This window comes from Rhinatrema bivittatum, chromosome 4 (assembly GCF_901001135.1).
Source record: "Rhinatrema bivittatum chromosome 4, aRhiBiv1.1, whole genome shotgun sequence".
Classification (NCBI taxonomy): Eukaryota; Metazoa; Chordata; class Amphibia; order Gymnophiona; family Rhinatrematidae; genus Rhinatrema; species Rhinatrema bivittatum.
This window is the reverse complement of record NC_042618.1, coordinates 263,510,649-263,524,322: the sequence shown is the minus strand read 5'-3', so window position 1 is coordinate 263,524,322 and position 13,674 is coordinate 263,510,649. Positions and strand designations below refer to the sequence as shown.

Below are 13,674 nucleotides of genomic sequence, written 5' to 3'. Positions count from 1 at the left end.
CCGCAGCTATCATAGCATTCAGTGTCAGTACCAAAGGCTCAGGTGTTAGGATGAATAGCAGAGGCAACAAGGGACACCCCTGTCTTGATCCCCCTCTTTAAAGGGAAAGACTGGGAGAAGGAATCATTCACCCACATCCTAGCTTCAGAGTTAGAATAAAGAACCAGCATGGCCTCAAAAGTTAGGCCCTGAAACCCATAAAGTGGCAACAAAAATTTCAGATAAGGCTAAGAGACCCTATCGAATGCTTCTTCTGTATCAAAACTTATTAAGACAGGGTCTATAATTCCCATTTTCTGCCAATTCTCCAGTAATGTGAGAACTCTGCGAACATTCAGAACCACTCTCCTACCAGATACAAATCCCACTTGCCATGCAGAAATAAGAGCAGGCAAAATCAACTTAATTCTATTGGCAATTATTTTGGCATATAGTTTGATATCCAGATTTAAAAATGGATCTAGGGTGATAAGAAGTTATCAATTTAGGATCCTTTCCCAGGCTTCGGCAAACTATAATATTGACACTCTTCAAGGAGTCAGGCATCCAATCTAACTGTATCATAGTATCAAACAACATCTTAAGGGACATCATTACATTCTCTAAGTGTCATATAGAATTGGGCTGTTAGGCCATCCGGGCCAGGGGATTTCAATAGAGAAAGTTCTGAAATTGCCTGCTGTACTTCCTGAACATTAACTGATTTAAGGACTAACTGTGAAGAGGATAATTTAGGCAACAGTACCTTCTGCATAAAGTTTCCTGTATTTCCCACGTTACTTTCCTCAGCTGAGTACAAAGTCTGATAATCGTCTCCAAAAGATTTTCTAATCCCCTGTGAGGAAGTACTTGAAATGCCCTCCTGCTCTTGGAGATGGGTAACAAAAGAATACTGGTGTTTTGCTGTACAAAATTTGAAAACATCCACCCAGGTTTGTTATCATATAAGAAAAACTTGTGCTGTGAAGTGGAAAGGAAGAAAGAACTCTCTGATGTAGCTTATCAAGAAGTAACTTGGAGGCAGCCCAGAAATCGCGTTTAGTTTGTTGTTAGTGATCAATAGCTAGCCGCTGCTGGAGAGACTGAGTCAATTTGGTGAGAGACAGAATATAACAACAAAATAAGGGATATAGCTAGTATACAATGATGTGAGAAAAATGGCTAACTATATAGAATGTGTATCAAGTTGATTATAGTATGTGTTAAAAATGAACTATATGTAAATATAACAATAGAGATAAGACCTCAGTTTTGGCAAGAGATCTGAATTAACAGAAACTTCTATGGCCAATAGGTCCAATCATCGGTCTTATAATCTCTAAAATGAATTTATTATTTTTTATAAAATTATTTTTATTGTAAACAATTGCTATAAAGCATACTTTTTTATTTTGACTTTTTATTTTAATTTTTAATTTAATTAATTTTTTATAAAATTAACACAATGAGGCAGCGATATAATAGATTTTAAGTGGATACTTTTTTTCAATTGTTATCTTGTTTGAAAATTAGAATGAACTAACACATTTCAAAAAATGTAAACATAGTATTGATGTTTAGCAACTTTGTAACTTGAAAGAGATGAAGTAGCGATTCTTTTACTCCATCAACAGATGATTGTAATCTTGCTATATTCAATTTGTCCCAATAAGGTAACAATGTTGCTATTCCAACAACTCGATAATCTTGAATTAATTGCTGAATGACTCAGTAAGTAAATCACAAAAATGAGCTGGTAATACTGTTGCAAGCTAGTTCAATCGCTTTGTATCTCAAAATGCCTCAAGGTTTGTGGCAGAATCTTGTTCAACCATAATACAACTTGAAAATAGAAATTTCAGTCTTATAATTGATACCAGGACGGACGGTATAAATCACCCCGTCTCTTCTCATGAAGTCTTGTGCCCGACAATATTAATATACGGCATAACACTTATCTTGATTCAATAGATTTGATGATCACTGGCAATGCAGATATTGTGTTTCCTTTGTGCTGCCGTATTGAGACCCGAGGGGTCTGACAACCGCCGCCAACGCGGCCGGCGTTTCGCAAAAAACGCTGCTTCAGGGCGGACTCTAAAGTTAAACAATTGAAAAAATATTTTAACCTTTTGAAAAAACGACTAGAGTAGCGTTAAAATGCAATGAAAGTCACTTACACTTTGTAGAGAAACCTTCTTCTAGTGTAGTCGGGTTCAGACTGAAATTGTTTTCAAAAATGGCCGCGCTAAATTTAAACAATTGATTGGCTTAAAGAGTCACCAATCAGTGTTCTCTATTGTAAGCTGCCAACGTACTAACGTTGTGCTATGCCGTCGGAGCCATACGTATTGTTACAATGTAACACTTACTGCTTGTCAATAAAGATCTTTAATGTTGAACTCAATCACAAGCCGTCATATATTTATTGTTCAAAAGTGAAGGTAAACGAAATGAATGATGATAACCTGACGAGAAAAATGATTCAATGAATGAGGCTGTTCCATTCTATTTTAGAATTTAAACCATCCGGTTCTTCAGATTTTAACTTGAAAATCCATTCTTGTTCTTTCTTATATAATGATCTCTCTCTGTCACCCCCTCTAATGTCACGTTTGACGTGTTCTAATACAAACCATCTGAGCTCTTTAACGTCATGGTTTTTCTGTATGCAGTGCAGAACAATAGGAGCAGATAACTTTTTGTTCTTCAAACAACTTTTATGTTCTCCTATTCTTAATTTGAACGATCTTGTTGTCTGTCCAACGTAAATTTTATTGCATGGACATCTTATAATATATATCACATGATCTGTCTGACAAGTAGTGAAATTGTACATTCTGTATCTATACTGTGTTTGCGTGCAAATGTACTCTTTCAATTCCAATGTTTGGTCACAGATCTTGCAATGTCCACATCTAAAATGACCCAATGGTGTTGTGCCATCTATTGTTTGAGAATGTTCAACGTCTTTCAACGTAGATGGACTTAAGATTTCTTTCAAATTTTGTGATCTCGAATAAGCTGCTCGAAATTCAATGTCTTGCATACCAGGTATCATTTTAATCAAAAACCAATGGTGACGCATGGCTTGTATGATTTTACGTGACCAAGGTGAATATTGAGTAACACACGTGATCATATTTTCATCTTGAGATTTTGGTTGTGGTGTAAGGAGCGCATCTCGATCATAATACAGTGCTCGTTTGAATCCTGTTTTGATACATTTATTGGGATAACCTCTGTTCTTCAAATCCAATTTAAGTTTTTCAGACTGTTGTCTGTACACTGTGGTGTTAGAACAATTCCGTTTGTATCTCAGGAATTGTGAAAAAGGAAGACTGTTCTTCAATGGCATAGGATGTGCACTGTCAAAATGCAACATCGTGTTGCGGTCAGTAGATTTTTTGAATACAGTGGTGACGATGGCACCATCTTCCATTTTTTTCAATGAAACATCCAAAAAAGAAATCTCTACAAAATTGTAATTTAATACAAATTGTATGTTTTCATCACAGGTATTGATCCATTTCTCGAATAGGTGTAATTCTTGTTCAGTACCGCTCCACAAAATAAAGATGTCATCTATGTAACGCTTGTAAAAAACAATCTTGGAAACAAACGGAGAATGATGAATCCACTCTTGTTCAAATTCTGTCATGAAAAGATTGGCAATGGTTGGAGCCATTGTAGCGCCCATGGCTGTTCCAGAAATTTGCTGGTAATATTTACCCTGAAATATGAAAAAATTCTTTTTAAGGGCGATAGAAGCCAATTGTAATAGAAAATCACTGGGTACCCGATGCGGTCTACAACGTTTATCAAGATATGTTTTAATTACTTTTAAAGCCTCTTCTTGTGGAATTGAAGTATATAGTGATTTAATGTCTAAGGTGACAAACCATAGATCTTTGATGTTAATGAACAAGTTTTCGACCATATTCAAGAAATGGGATGTATCCCTAATGTAGGATGCGCTATTAGATACAAAATCTCTCAGAAAACAGTCAATAAATTGTGAAAGTGGTTCTAGTAATGACTCATTAGATGAAATTATTGGCCTTCCTGGCGGATTAACTAGTGTTTTATGTACTTTGGGCAGTACATATATTGTTGGTGTTCTAGGATGTTTTACATTCAAGAAATTATATTCCTTGTCTGTTAAGAAACCTGCATGCTTTCCTAAGTCAATCAATTTTTTGATCTGTTTCTGTAATTCAATAGTTGGATTATTTGACAACTTGATGTAAGTCGTTTCATCCTGTATTTGTCTCTGGATCTCTTCGATGTAATCCTCTCTATTTAATATGACCACCTAATGTGAGAACTCTGCGAACATTCAGAACCACTCTCCTACCAGATACAAATCCCACTTGCCATGCAGAAATAAGAGCAGGCAAAATCAACTTAATTCTATTGGCAATTATTTTGGCATATAGTTTGATATCCAGATTTAAAAATGGATCTAGGGTGATAAGAAGTTATCAATTTAGGATCCTTTCCCAGGCTTCGGCAAACTATAATATTGACACTCTTCAAGGAGTCAGGCATCCAATCTAACTGTATCATAGTATCAAACAACATCTTAAGGGACATCATTACATTCTCTAAGTGTCATATAGAATTGGGCTGTTAGGCCATCCGGGCCAGGGGATTTCAATAGAGAAAGTTCTGAAATTGCCTGCTGTACTTCCTGAACATTAACTGATTTAAGGACTAACTGTGAAGAGGATAATTTAGGCAACAGTACCTTCTGCATAAAGTTTCCTGTATTTCCCACGTTACTTTCCTCAGCTGAGTACAAAGTCTGATAATCGTCTCCAAAAGATTTTCTAATCCCCTGTGAGGAAGTACTTGAAATGCCCTCCTGCTCTTGGAGATGGGTAACAAAAGAATACTGGTGTTTTGCTGTACAAAATTTGAAAACATCCACCCAGGTTTGTTATCATATAAGAAAAACTTGTGCTGTGAAGTGGAAAGGAAGAAAGAACTCTCTGATGTAGCTTATCAAGAAGTAACTTGGAGGCAGCCCAGAAATCGCGTTTAGTTTGTTGTTAGTGATCAATAGCTAGCCGCTGCTGGAGAGACTGAGTCAATTTGGTGAGAGACAGAATATAACCATCAAGCTTCCTCTTCCGCCAAATTGTATAACTAATAATGTTTCCCTGCAAGACTGCTTTGGCAGTCTCCCAAAATAGAAATGGGTCCTCCATATGCTGCTTATTGTTATTCACATAATCTTCCCATTTTATTCCTAAAAGCTACACAAATTCTTTGTCTTTAACTAACCGTCTAGGCATTCTCCAGTCTAAATCTCCCAAATGAGAGGTAAAGTTTTCCAAGACACATGAGACAGGGCAATGATCTGAAATCACAGGGGGGGGGGGCGCCTATGTCTGACGCTTTTAAGTAGGAGAAATAAGCTGCTGATATGAGAAGGAAATCAATCCTATTTTTAGTGTCATGGGCCCTAGCTATGTAAGTAAACCCCCTCCCTCACCCAGGTGTAGAATTTTCCAAGAATCGCTGCACATGTGCTCTCATGGTCTTAAAATTCACCTTTATATGAGCTTTTATTGGAGAATGGACCCCGACCACATTCAATTTATTTAAAAGCTTTTCTATATCGCCTATACAGTATTAGGTCTAAGTAGTTTACAATATTAACATACATAAGCAAATTTTAAACATATAAAAACAAACATAAAAGTAAAGGTCAGGATAAAAGATAAAACTATGAAAAATTAAAATAGATATGTAAATGTACAACTTATAGAAAGGCAGCTAAAACAAAAGGAAAAAGTAGAGCCGTCATGCCTTTGGATCAGTGAAGACAAGTGAGAAAAGGTAGGTTTTTACAGCTTTTTAAAAGTCTTGTGCGTTAGTGAGAAGTCGAATTGGAGTCAGCAATGAGTTCCACAATATAGGACCTGCCACTGAGAAGGCGCTATATGGGTTAAAATCAAGTCTTGCTGTTTTAATGCTTGGTACCTATAGAAAGGTTTTATCAATGAGTAAATAATATCACCCATGATATTAATACAGATTATCTTAGACAATATGATACATGTGAGCCCACACATTCCCCAGCCTAGATGTAGAGGTTTAGATTGAAATGAAAAAGCGATATGCAACAGCAGTGATTCCATGAAAATACACAGCAATATGATGCAAGCACAAGACCAATTACCATCCATACGCAGTGCATTGAAACTTCAAAAGCTCTGTGCAGTCTGTGGAGTCAATGAAATGCCCCAAAGTCCTGTTGATACCTCAATAATTAGCAGATAATTAGCTGCCTCGTAGGAGCTTACCCAATGTGCGACTTCTCAGAGCTACGCCATAACCGGAAGCCCATTCTGTTTTATTTTCCATTTTCTTCCTAATAATTTCTAGCATTGTTTGCTTTTTTGACCAGCTTAGCACACCGAGCCAATGATTTCAGTGTAATATCCACTATGACACATAGATCTTTTTCTTGAGTGATACCTCCTACTATGGTCATTGTAAAACTACAGCATACTATATGTATCACCTTGTACTTGTCCACATTAAATTTCATTTGCCATTTGGATGCCCAATCTTCCAGTCTCGCAAGGCCCTCACTTCAATTGATCATTATACGCTTGTGATTTAACTATGAATAATTTTGTCATCTGCAAATTTGATCACTTCACTCATCATTCCCTTTTCCAAATAATTTAAAAGGAAATGATGGGCGACTGGTGCTATATTTGGATCTGAACTTGGACTAAATTATAAAAAAGTAGATTTTTTGCCCAAGGGAAAAATACCTGCACAGATTTGCACCTTTTTTCCCCAATCAAAACTGCACACATTAATTCCTCCAACTTAACCCCTCCACATGACTGCTTATAATATAATGTGAGTAAACGTATACATGTTACAGAACTATACTTGTACTTTAACCTACAATCAGGATGGGCAATTTTGAGATAGCCTATTTACCCAGGTAAATAGTTTTGAAAATTATCTCAAGTTTTAATCAAATGAGTACAGTTTTAGTTTTGCATTAATATTAATTCTATTTTTGAATAGACGCAGTTATCAAGTAGGTGTGCATTAGTATTTTTAAACAATGAACAAATATCACTTACCTCATCCTTGTTGTATGGAAAGCAGAAAAAATGAAAAAATGAATTAGAATATTTAAGAAGAATTGATAAAGACCTACCATAATAACTGTAGTCTTTGAAATGTCAGCTTAGCTCAAAGTGATTGATTGTGTAATAAAAACTATAATGTTTGAAATGGACTACAGAAACCTAAAAAAGAACTAAAGAGAGGGTTTATTTTATTTTTCTTTAATCATTTTAGAAAATAAATAGTGGAGTTACTGCATTGGAGTAAGAGGTTTACAACTGTAGTTAAGAAATTTTTATTCTATAAGTGTGTCTAACTGCAGATTTAAAGCATTTTTTTAATGCTTAGAAATGGCTTTTCCATCCCAGGGAAAAATGGTATTTATACTTGTTAGCACTATATCAGCATTGTGTTAATATGCTGTTTATTACTTGCTGCTAGATCAGGGGTGGGCAAACTACAGCCTGCAGGCCAAATCTGGCCCATCACCAAGTTTAATCTGGCCCACCTATCTGTAAAAAGATAACATTATGTGTGGCAGACAAGAAAAGGGCCTGTCCTGAACCGTGGCGCTGTGGAGTGATGAGATTGCCAATCCCCACTAGCAAGAAGAAGAAGAGTGGCGTAGTGGAGACACGTGCTGCTGGGGTTCCTTGCGCCTGCCAGCAAGAACAAGCCTTGCATGGTGGTGGGCCCGAAGTTAACCTGCCAACGGGCTTCCAGCACCCAGCTGGCAGGAAGACCACGATGCCACTGGCAGGAAGGGTTAGTCACATGGTGTGACGAGAAGGGGTATGACAAGAGGAAAGGGGGTGAGGGTGGGAGTTACTGAGGGGAGAGAAGGAAGTAAGAGAGAAGGGAAGGGAGTGAAAGGAAGGAGGGGGAGTGACCAACAAGGAAGGGAGTGAGTGGTGGAAGGAAGGGAAAGAGCCTGACAGAGGGAGAGGAGTGCAGAGAGTGTGTGTGTGTGTGTGGGGGGGGGGGGGGGGGGAGCCTGACAGAAGTAAGCAGGGGAAGGGAACCTGACAGAGGAAAACCAGTAAGAATGAGGGAAGGGATGAGGATCAAGAGGGAGTGAAGAGATTGAATGAGGGTGAGTGACGGACAAGAGGGAAGGGAAGAGGTTGACTGACTGAGGGGGTGAGTGGATGGGAGGGGGTGAGCGACTTAAAGGTGAGAGAGGGAAGGGGAGGAAAAAAGTGGAAGAGGGTAGGGCAAAGAGAGGGTAGAAGGACTTGTAAATGTGTGTATATGAAAAAGAGAAGAGAAAGTATGTATGTTCCCCCCACTTCCCCCCTCCATTTATCCACTACAATCTCAGAGTGACTGAAAATCAAAAGATTGTAAGTATGGAGAGAGGAATTTTTATCCTTATTAGTTTTAATTATTGGGTGTTTGATATGTCTGCTGTTTTGAAATATTTAATTGATTTTGGGGAAATGTTTAACCTTTTTTATCCTTATTCTTAATTATTGTATGTTGTATTCTTCATCTGTTTTGAAATATTTTTATTAGGATATCATGATTGATTTTATATTTCTTAATTTTGTTTTATAAGGAATGGTGATATTTCTATTTTTGCATTATTGTATTGGTTTGTAGTGGTTTTCAGTTTAGTTTTTTGTCTGCATCTTTCTGTTTTACATTTTATGGTCTTATTCAGTTAGAGTTCTGCATTTGTGACTGAGGTGAGGTAGTCTGCTTGCCTGGAAAATGCCTTATACCTTTTGGGTTGAAGGTCTTGCTGATGATGTTAGAAGCTGGGACCCATGACTGAAAGGGGCTGCTTGGGTGCTAAAAATGATGGTGCTTAAACCTGCTGGATACTGAAATGCCTGCCATAAGTGGTGGAGATTGATTGCTGTGTGGAGGACCCGCCATACTCTGCCACACCACGCTCTACCCTCCAATCCTTGTTGAGCTCGATAGCTTGTAATGTGGCCCCAGGACAAAAACATTTGACCATCCCTGTGTTAGATGGCAGCAGTGCATTATTGAGGGCGAGGGGAACTTCATTTGACATTCTGCTACCAAAACAATCAAATCAGCTTAGGTTTATACGTCAAGACTACAGATTGCAGTGTGCAATTACAGAATAGCTTTTATATAATGTTGAGATTACTTACCTGATAATCTCGTTTTCCTTAGTGTATGCAGATGGACTCAAAACAAGTGGGTATAGTGTGCTCGTGCTAGCAGTTGGAGACGGATCTGACGTCAGCACAGGTACATATACCCCGCAGGAAGTGCAGCAATTCAGTAATCTTCCTTGCAAAAGCTTTATGGATATATGTGTAACTGACCGATCGATTAAATGAACAGGATTACCCTGACCGATAGATAGTAGCTGAAGACCGCCAGTGTTCTCAACCGGAAGGCGTCGACACCCAGCAGGGTGGATGCCCTATTATCAGAAAACATGGTTTACCGTGAGTCGGTGAATCCCCATGTATACCGGCAGCCGGGCGGGATGCTGAGTCCATCTGCATACACTAAGGAAAAGGAGATTATCAGGTAAGTAATCTCAACATTTCCTAGCGTGTAGCAGATGGACTCAAAACAAGTGGGATGTACAAAAGCTACTCCCGGACTGGGCGGGAGGCTGCCCGAGGTCCATTCAGGATAGCCCTCGCGAATGCTGTATCCTCCCTGGCCTGGACATCCAGACGGTAGAATCTGGAGAAGGTATGGAGGGAGGACCACATCGCCGCTTTGCAGATCTCTGCAGGCGACAGCATCCTAGTTTCTGCCCAAGAGGCCGCTTGCGCTCTGGTAGAGTGAGCCTTGACCCGTAGAGGTGGTGGCTTTCCCGCTTCTACGTAGGCCGTCTTGATAACTTCTTTGATCCAGCGGGCGATGGTTGCCCGTGAGGCCGCTTCCCCTTGCTTCTTCCCACTGTGAAGGATGAACAGGTGGTCTGTCTTTCGTACTGCTTCTGACATTTCCAGGTATCTGGACAGCAGCCTGCCGATGTCGAGATGGCGTAGTATTCGACCTTCTTCCGACTTCTTCAAACCTTCCGTGGTAGGCAAGGATATGGTTTGGTTGAGGTGGAAGTGTGAGACTACTTTGGGTACGAAGGAAGGAACCGTGCGAAGATGGATAGCCTCTGGAGTGATTCTGAGAAACGGATCCCGGCAGGACAGTGCTTGTAGCTCCGAGATGCGGCGTGCTGAGCATACAGCCAGCAGGAACACCATCTTCAAGGTTAACAAACGGAGGGACAGGCCTCGAAGTGGTCTGAAGGCGCGTCCCGCTAGAAAGTCCAAAACTAGGTTGAGGTTCCACAGGGGTACTGGCCACTTCAGTGGCGGGCGAATGTGTTTGACTCCTTTCAGGAAACGTGAAACGTCTGGATGTGTGGCGATGCTGTTGCCGTCCCTCCGGGGACCGTAGCAGGACAGTGCTGCCACTTGAACTTTGATGGAACTGAGGGACAGACCCTTCTGAAGTCCATCTTGCAGGAAATCCAAAATGATAGGGATCTTAGCGGCATGTGGATTGGTGTCGTGAGTTTCGCACCAGGCTTCAAATACTCTCCAGATCCTTATATATGTTAGGGATGTGGAGAACTTGCGTGCTCGGAGGAGTGTATCTATTACCGGCCCCGAGTATCCTCTTTTCTTCAGTCTAGCCCTCTCAAGGGCCAGACCATAAGAGAGAATTGAGCTGGATCCTCGTGGAGGATGGGACCTTGCCGCAGCAGGTCCCTGTGTGGAGGCAGGGGAAGTGGATTCCCTGCCAGTAGTCTTCTCATGTCTGCGTACCAGGGTCTTCTTGGCCAGTCCGGGGCCACTAGAAGAACTAGGCCTCTGTGCCGCTGGATCTTGTGTATAATGGCACCCAGCAGGGGCCATGGAGGAAAGGCATATAGCAGGATCTCCCGAGGCCATGGCTGTACCAGGGCATCGATCCCCTGGGATAGAGGATCCCGCTTGCGGCTGAAATATTTGGGAACACGCTCAGCGAGCGTGAGGTATCTCCAAACTGCTTTGGAGACGGAAATTACTGAATTGCTGCACTTCCTGCGGGGGTATTTGTACCCGTGCTGACGTCAGATCCGTCTCCAACTGCTAGCATGAGCACACTATACCCACTTGTTTTGAGTCCATCTGCTACACGCTAGGAAATGGAGAAATTACTTACCTGATAATTTCGTTTTCCTTAGTGTAGACAGATGGACTCAGCATCCCACCCATGGCTGCAGTCATTCATGGAATTCTCGGGCGACATCCCCGAGAGCGAGATAATCACGGGTAAGCCAAGCTTTCCCTCCAATTAGGACACCCATCCTACCTACCGGGTGTCAACGTTTCTCGGTTGAGGGCACTGGAGGTCTCCAGCTATAACCAACTCAACCAGTTCAAGTTAATCAAGTTATGCAAGTTATTCAAGTTATTCAGTCATGCATATATCCACAATTGCTTTTCGAGGAGAATAATGAAGAGCTGCACTTCCTGCAGGGGTATATGTACTAGGACTGACGTCAGATTGAAACCTGATCCATCGCCAATTGCTATCAGGAGTACACTATGCCCATTGGTCCTGAGTCCATCTGTCTACACTAAGGTAAGTAATTTCTCCATTTTATCTAAAATGTTATACGTCTTCCAGATGCTTCCTCTATGGTTGAAAGTAAAGGACATTAGGTTATTTCAATCAGCTGTCACTTCCTTCATCTGGAGAAGAAAACCTGCATATCATTGTTTATGTTCTAAAAAAATAGATGTACGGATAAGCCTTGCCAGATTTCAGAGCCTATAATGTGGCTGCCCCATTAAGGCATATTCAAGACTGGGTTTCTGGAAATTTCAAATTTGATCCTGATAAATATTTTGCCTGAATCGCTGTCCTGTGGGATCTGGTTAATTTGTTACATTGTTCCCTACCTTCCAAATTGCTTCCTCATACTTTCAGTTTTTGGTTCAAAGCCATCCATAAATCCTGGAAATGGTGGAGATTTTTGAACAAACGATCACCCTTTGTATCTCCTTTTTTGAGTTTGACTGGTAATCCTGAATCTCCTGGTGGAAGTGATTCCAAAGATGTGAATCTAGGGGCTTACATTGTTTAGGCCATTTGATGGCAAACTTTGACAAAACCCACCTGACTATCTTGTATAATATTTGGGAGAATTTTTCGGTCTGCTAAAATTTTCAACAAGTTTTATATTGAAATTTATTAATGAAATTGGCCAATATCAGTCTGGCAAAGCTGAGTCCTTACCTGGCTTCAATAGGACCATAATGTCCACTTGGTTAGAAGCTAAAGGAAAATGGCTTTTGGCTATTAAGGCCTTGATCATCTTACTGATTGGCAAAGAAATTTGAAGCTCCAGAATTTTATAAAATTCTGCTAGAAAGCCATCCAGCCCTGGAGCTTTCATCAATTGAGTTTGCCGAATTGCTAGTTGGATTTCTTGTAACCCAATCGGATTATTAAGTTTCTGTTTCTGATCTGTAGTTAAGGTAGGCACTTTGAGAGACACAAAATATTCCCTTATTTTATCAAAATCACTGTTTTGATCTGTATAAAGCTCCAAATAATAATGGTGAAATATCTTGCAAATAGTATTAGAATTCACCAATGCTCCCACTCTATCTTTCATAGAGTCTATAAAACAAGATCCCAACCTCCTTTTCGCTAACACAGATAACATTTTCTCAGACTTGTTGCCATAATGAAAATATTTATATTTATAATACGCAAAATTATCTTTTGCTATCTGGTGCAAAAGGGTATTTAATGATATCTACACCACTAAATATTTCTTCTTGTTCAACAATGTATGTTGTTGATGTGCTTTTTTAGCTACTTGAAGCTGACATTCCAAATTCAAAATCTTTTGCATTAAATTTTTCCATTTAGTGATTGTATATGAAATAATGTATCCCTACAGTACTGGGTCATCTTGGTGAATATCATTTCCCCCAGTTTTTCTTCAAATCTTTAAAGCCTAAATAAAGGTATCTAGGAAGACTTCCATATTCTTTGAGAATCAGAAGACCAAAAACCCTTCAAATCCACCCACACCATCAAATGGTCTGGTAAGGCCGCCGATCCAATTTCAACATTTGTTACTTTAGAAACAATCTCTTTTTAAAAGCAAATAATCTCTATGTGTAACGGTGTTATAGGCTCGGGAAATATGAGTATAGGACTTTTCTATTGGGTGGAATGTTCACCATACATCCACCAAACTTGCGAACATTCCTAGACTTTCACAAACTCAACCACCACCTCTGTCGAGAGAAATTCCAGATGCTCTTGTTGAGCATTATTCTTCTGTTCATCCAGCCCAATGATTTGATGTACTCCCTGGAACTCAAGGATGCCTATGCTTATATTCCCATCTATCTTCATTGCTGCCAATTCCTTTGCTTCAAGGTAGTTGATAGTCACTTCCAGTACATGAAATATCTGGTGGTCATTGCCATCTAACTCTGATGTCAAGGCATTTGCCTAGTCCCTTACCTAGACAATTGGCTAATGGTAGCGTTGAAGGACTCCCTTCACCACTACACCCTGACCGACCACTATTCACCTTCTTCAGTCACTGGTATTCATCATAAACTTTGAGAAGTCAGTCTT

The 13,674-nt window shown here is 39.9% G+C and overlaps 1 protein-coding gene across 3 annotated transcripts in view; it reads right to left on the bottom strand.

Annotated features, from left to right (window-relative positions):
• PACSIN2 (protein kinase C and casein kinase substrate in neurons 2) overlaps positions 1-13,674 on the bottom strand; it is a 499,840-nt gene that overhangs the window by 90,155 nt on the left and 396,011 nt on the right. For 2 of the 3 annotated variants that reach the window (XM_029600100.1, XM_029600098.1), the window contains exon 8: positions 7,098-7,103. The exons of the other annotated variant lie outside the window; for it this stretch is intronic. In XM_029600100.1, the coding sequence (XP_029455960.1) occupies positions 7,098-7,103 (6 nt within the window). The remainder of the gene's footprint in view (positions 1-7,097; positions 7,104-13,674) is intronic. 3 annotated transcript variants of the gene reach the window in all.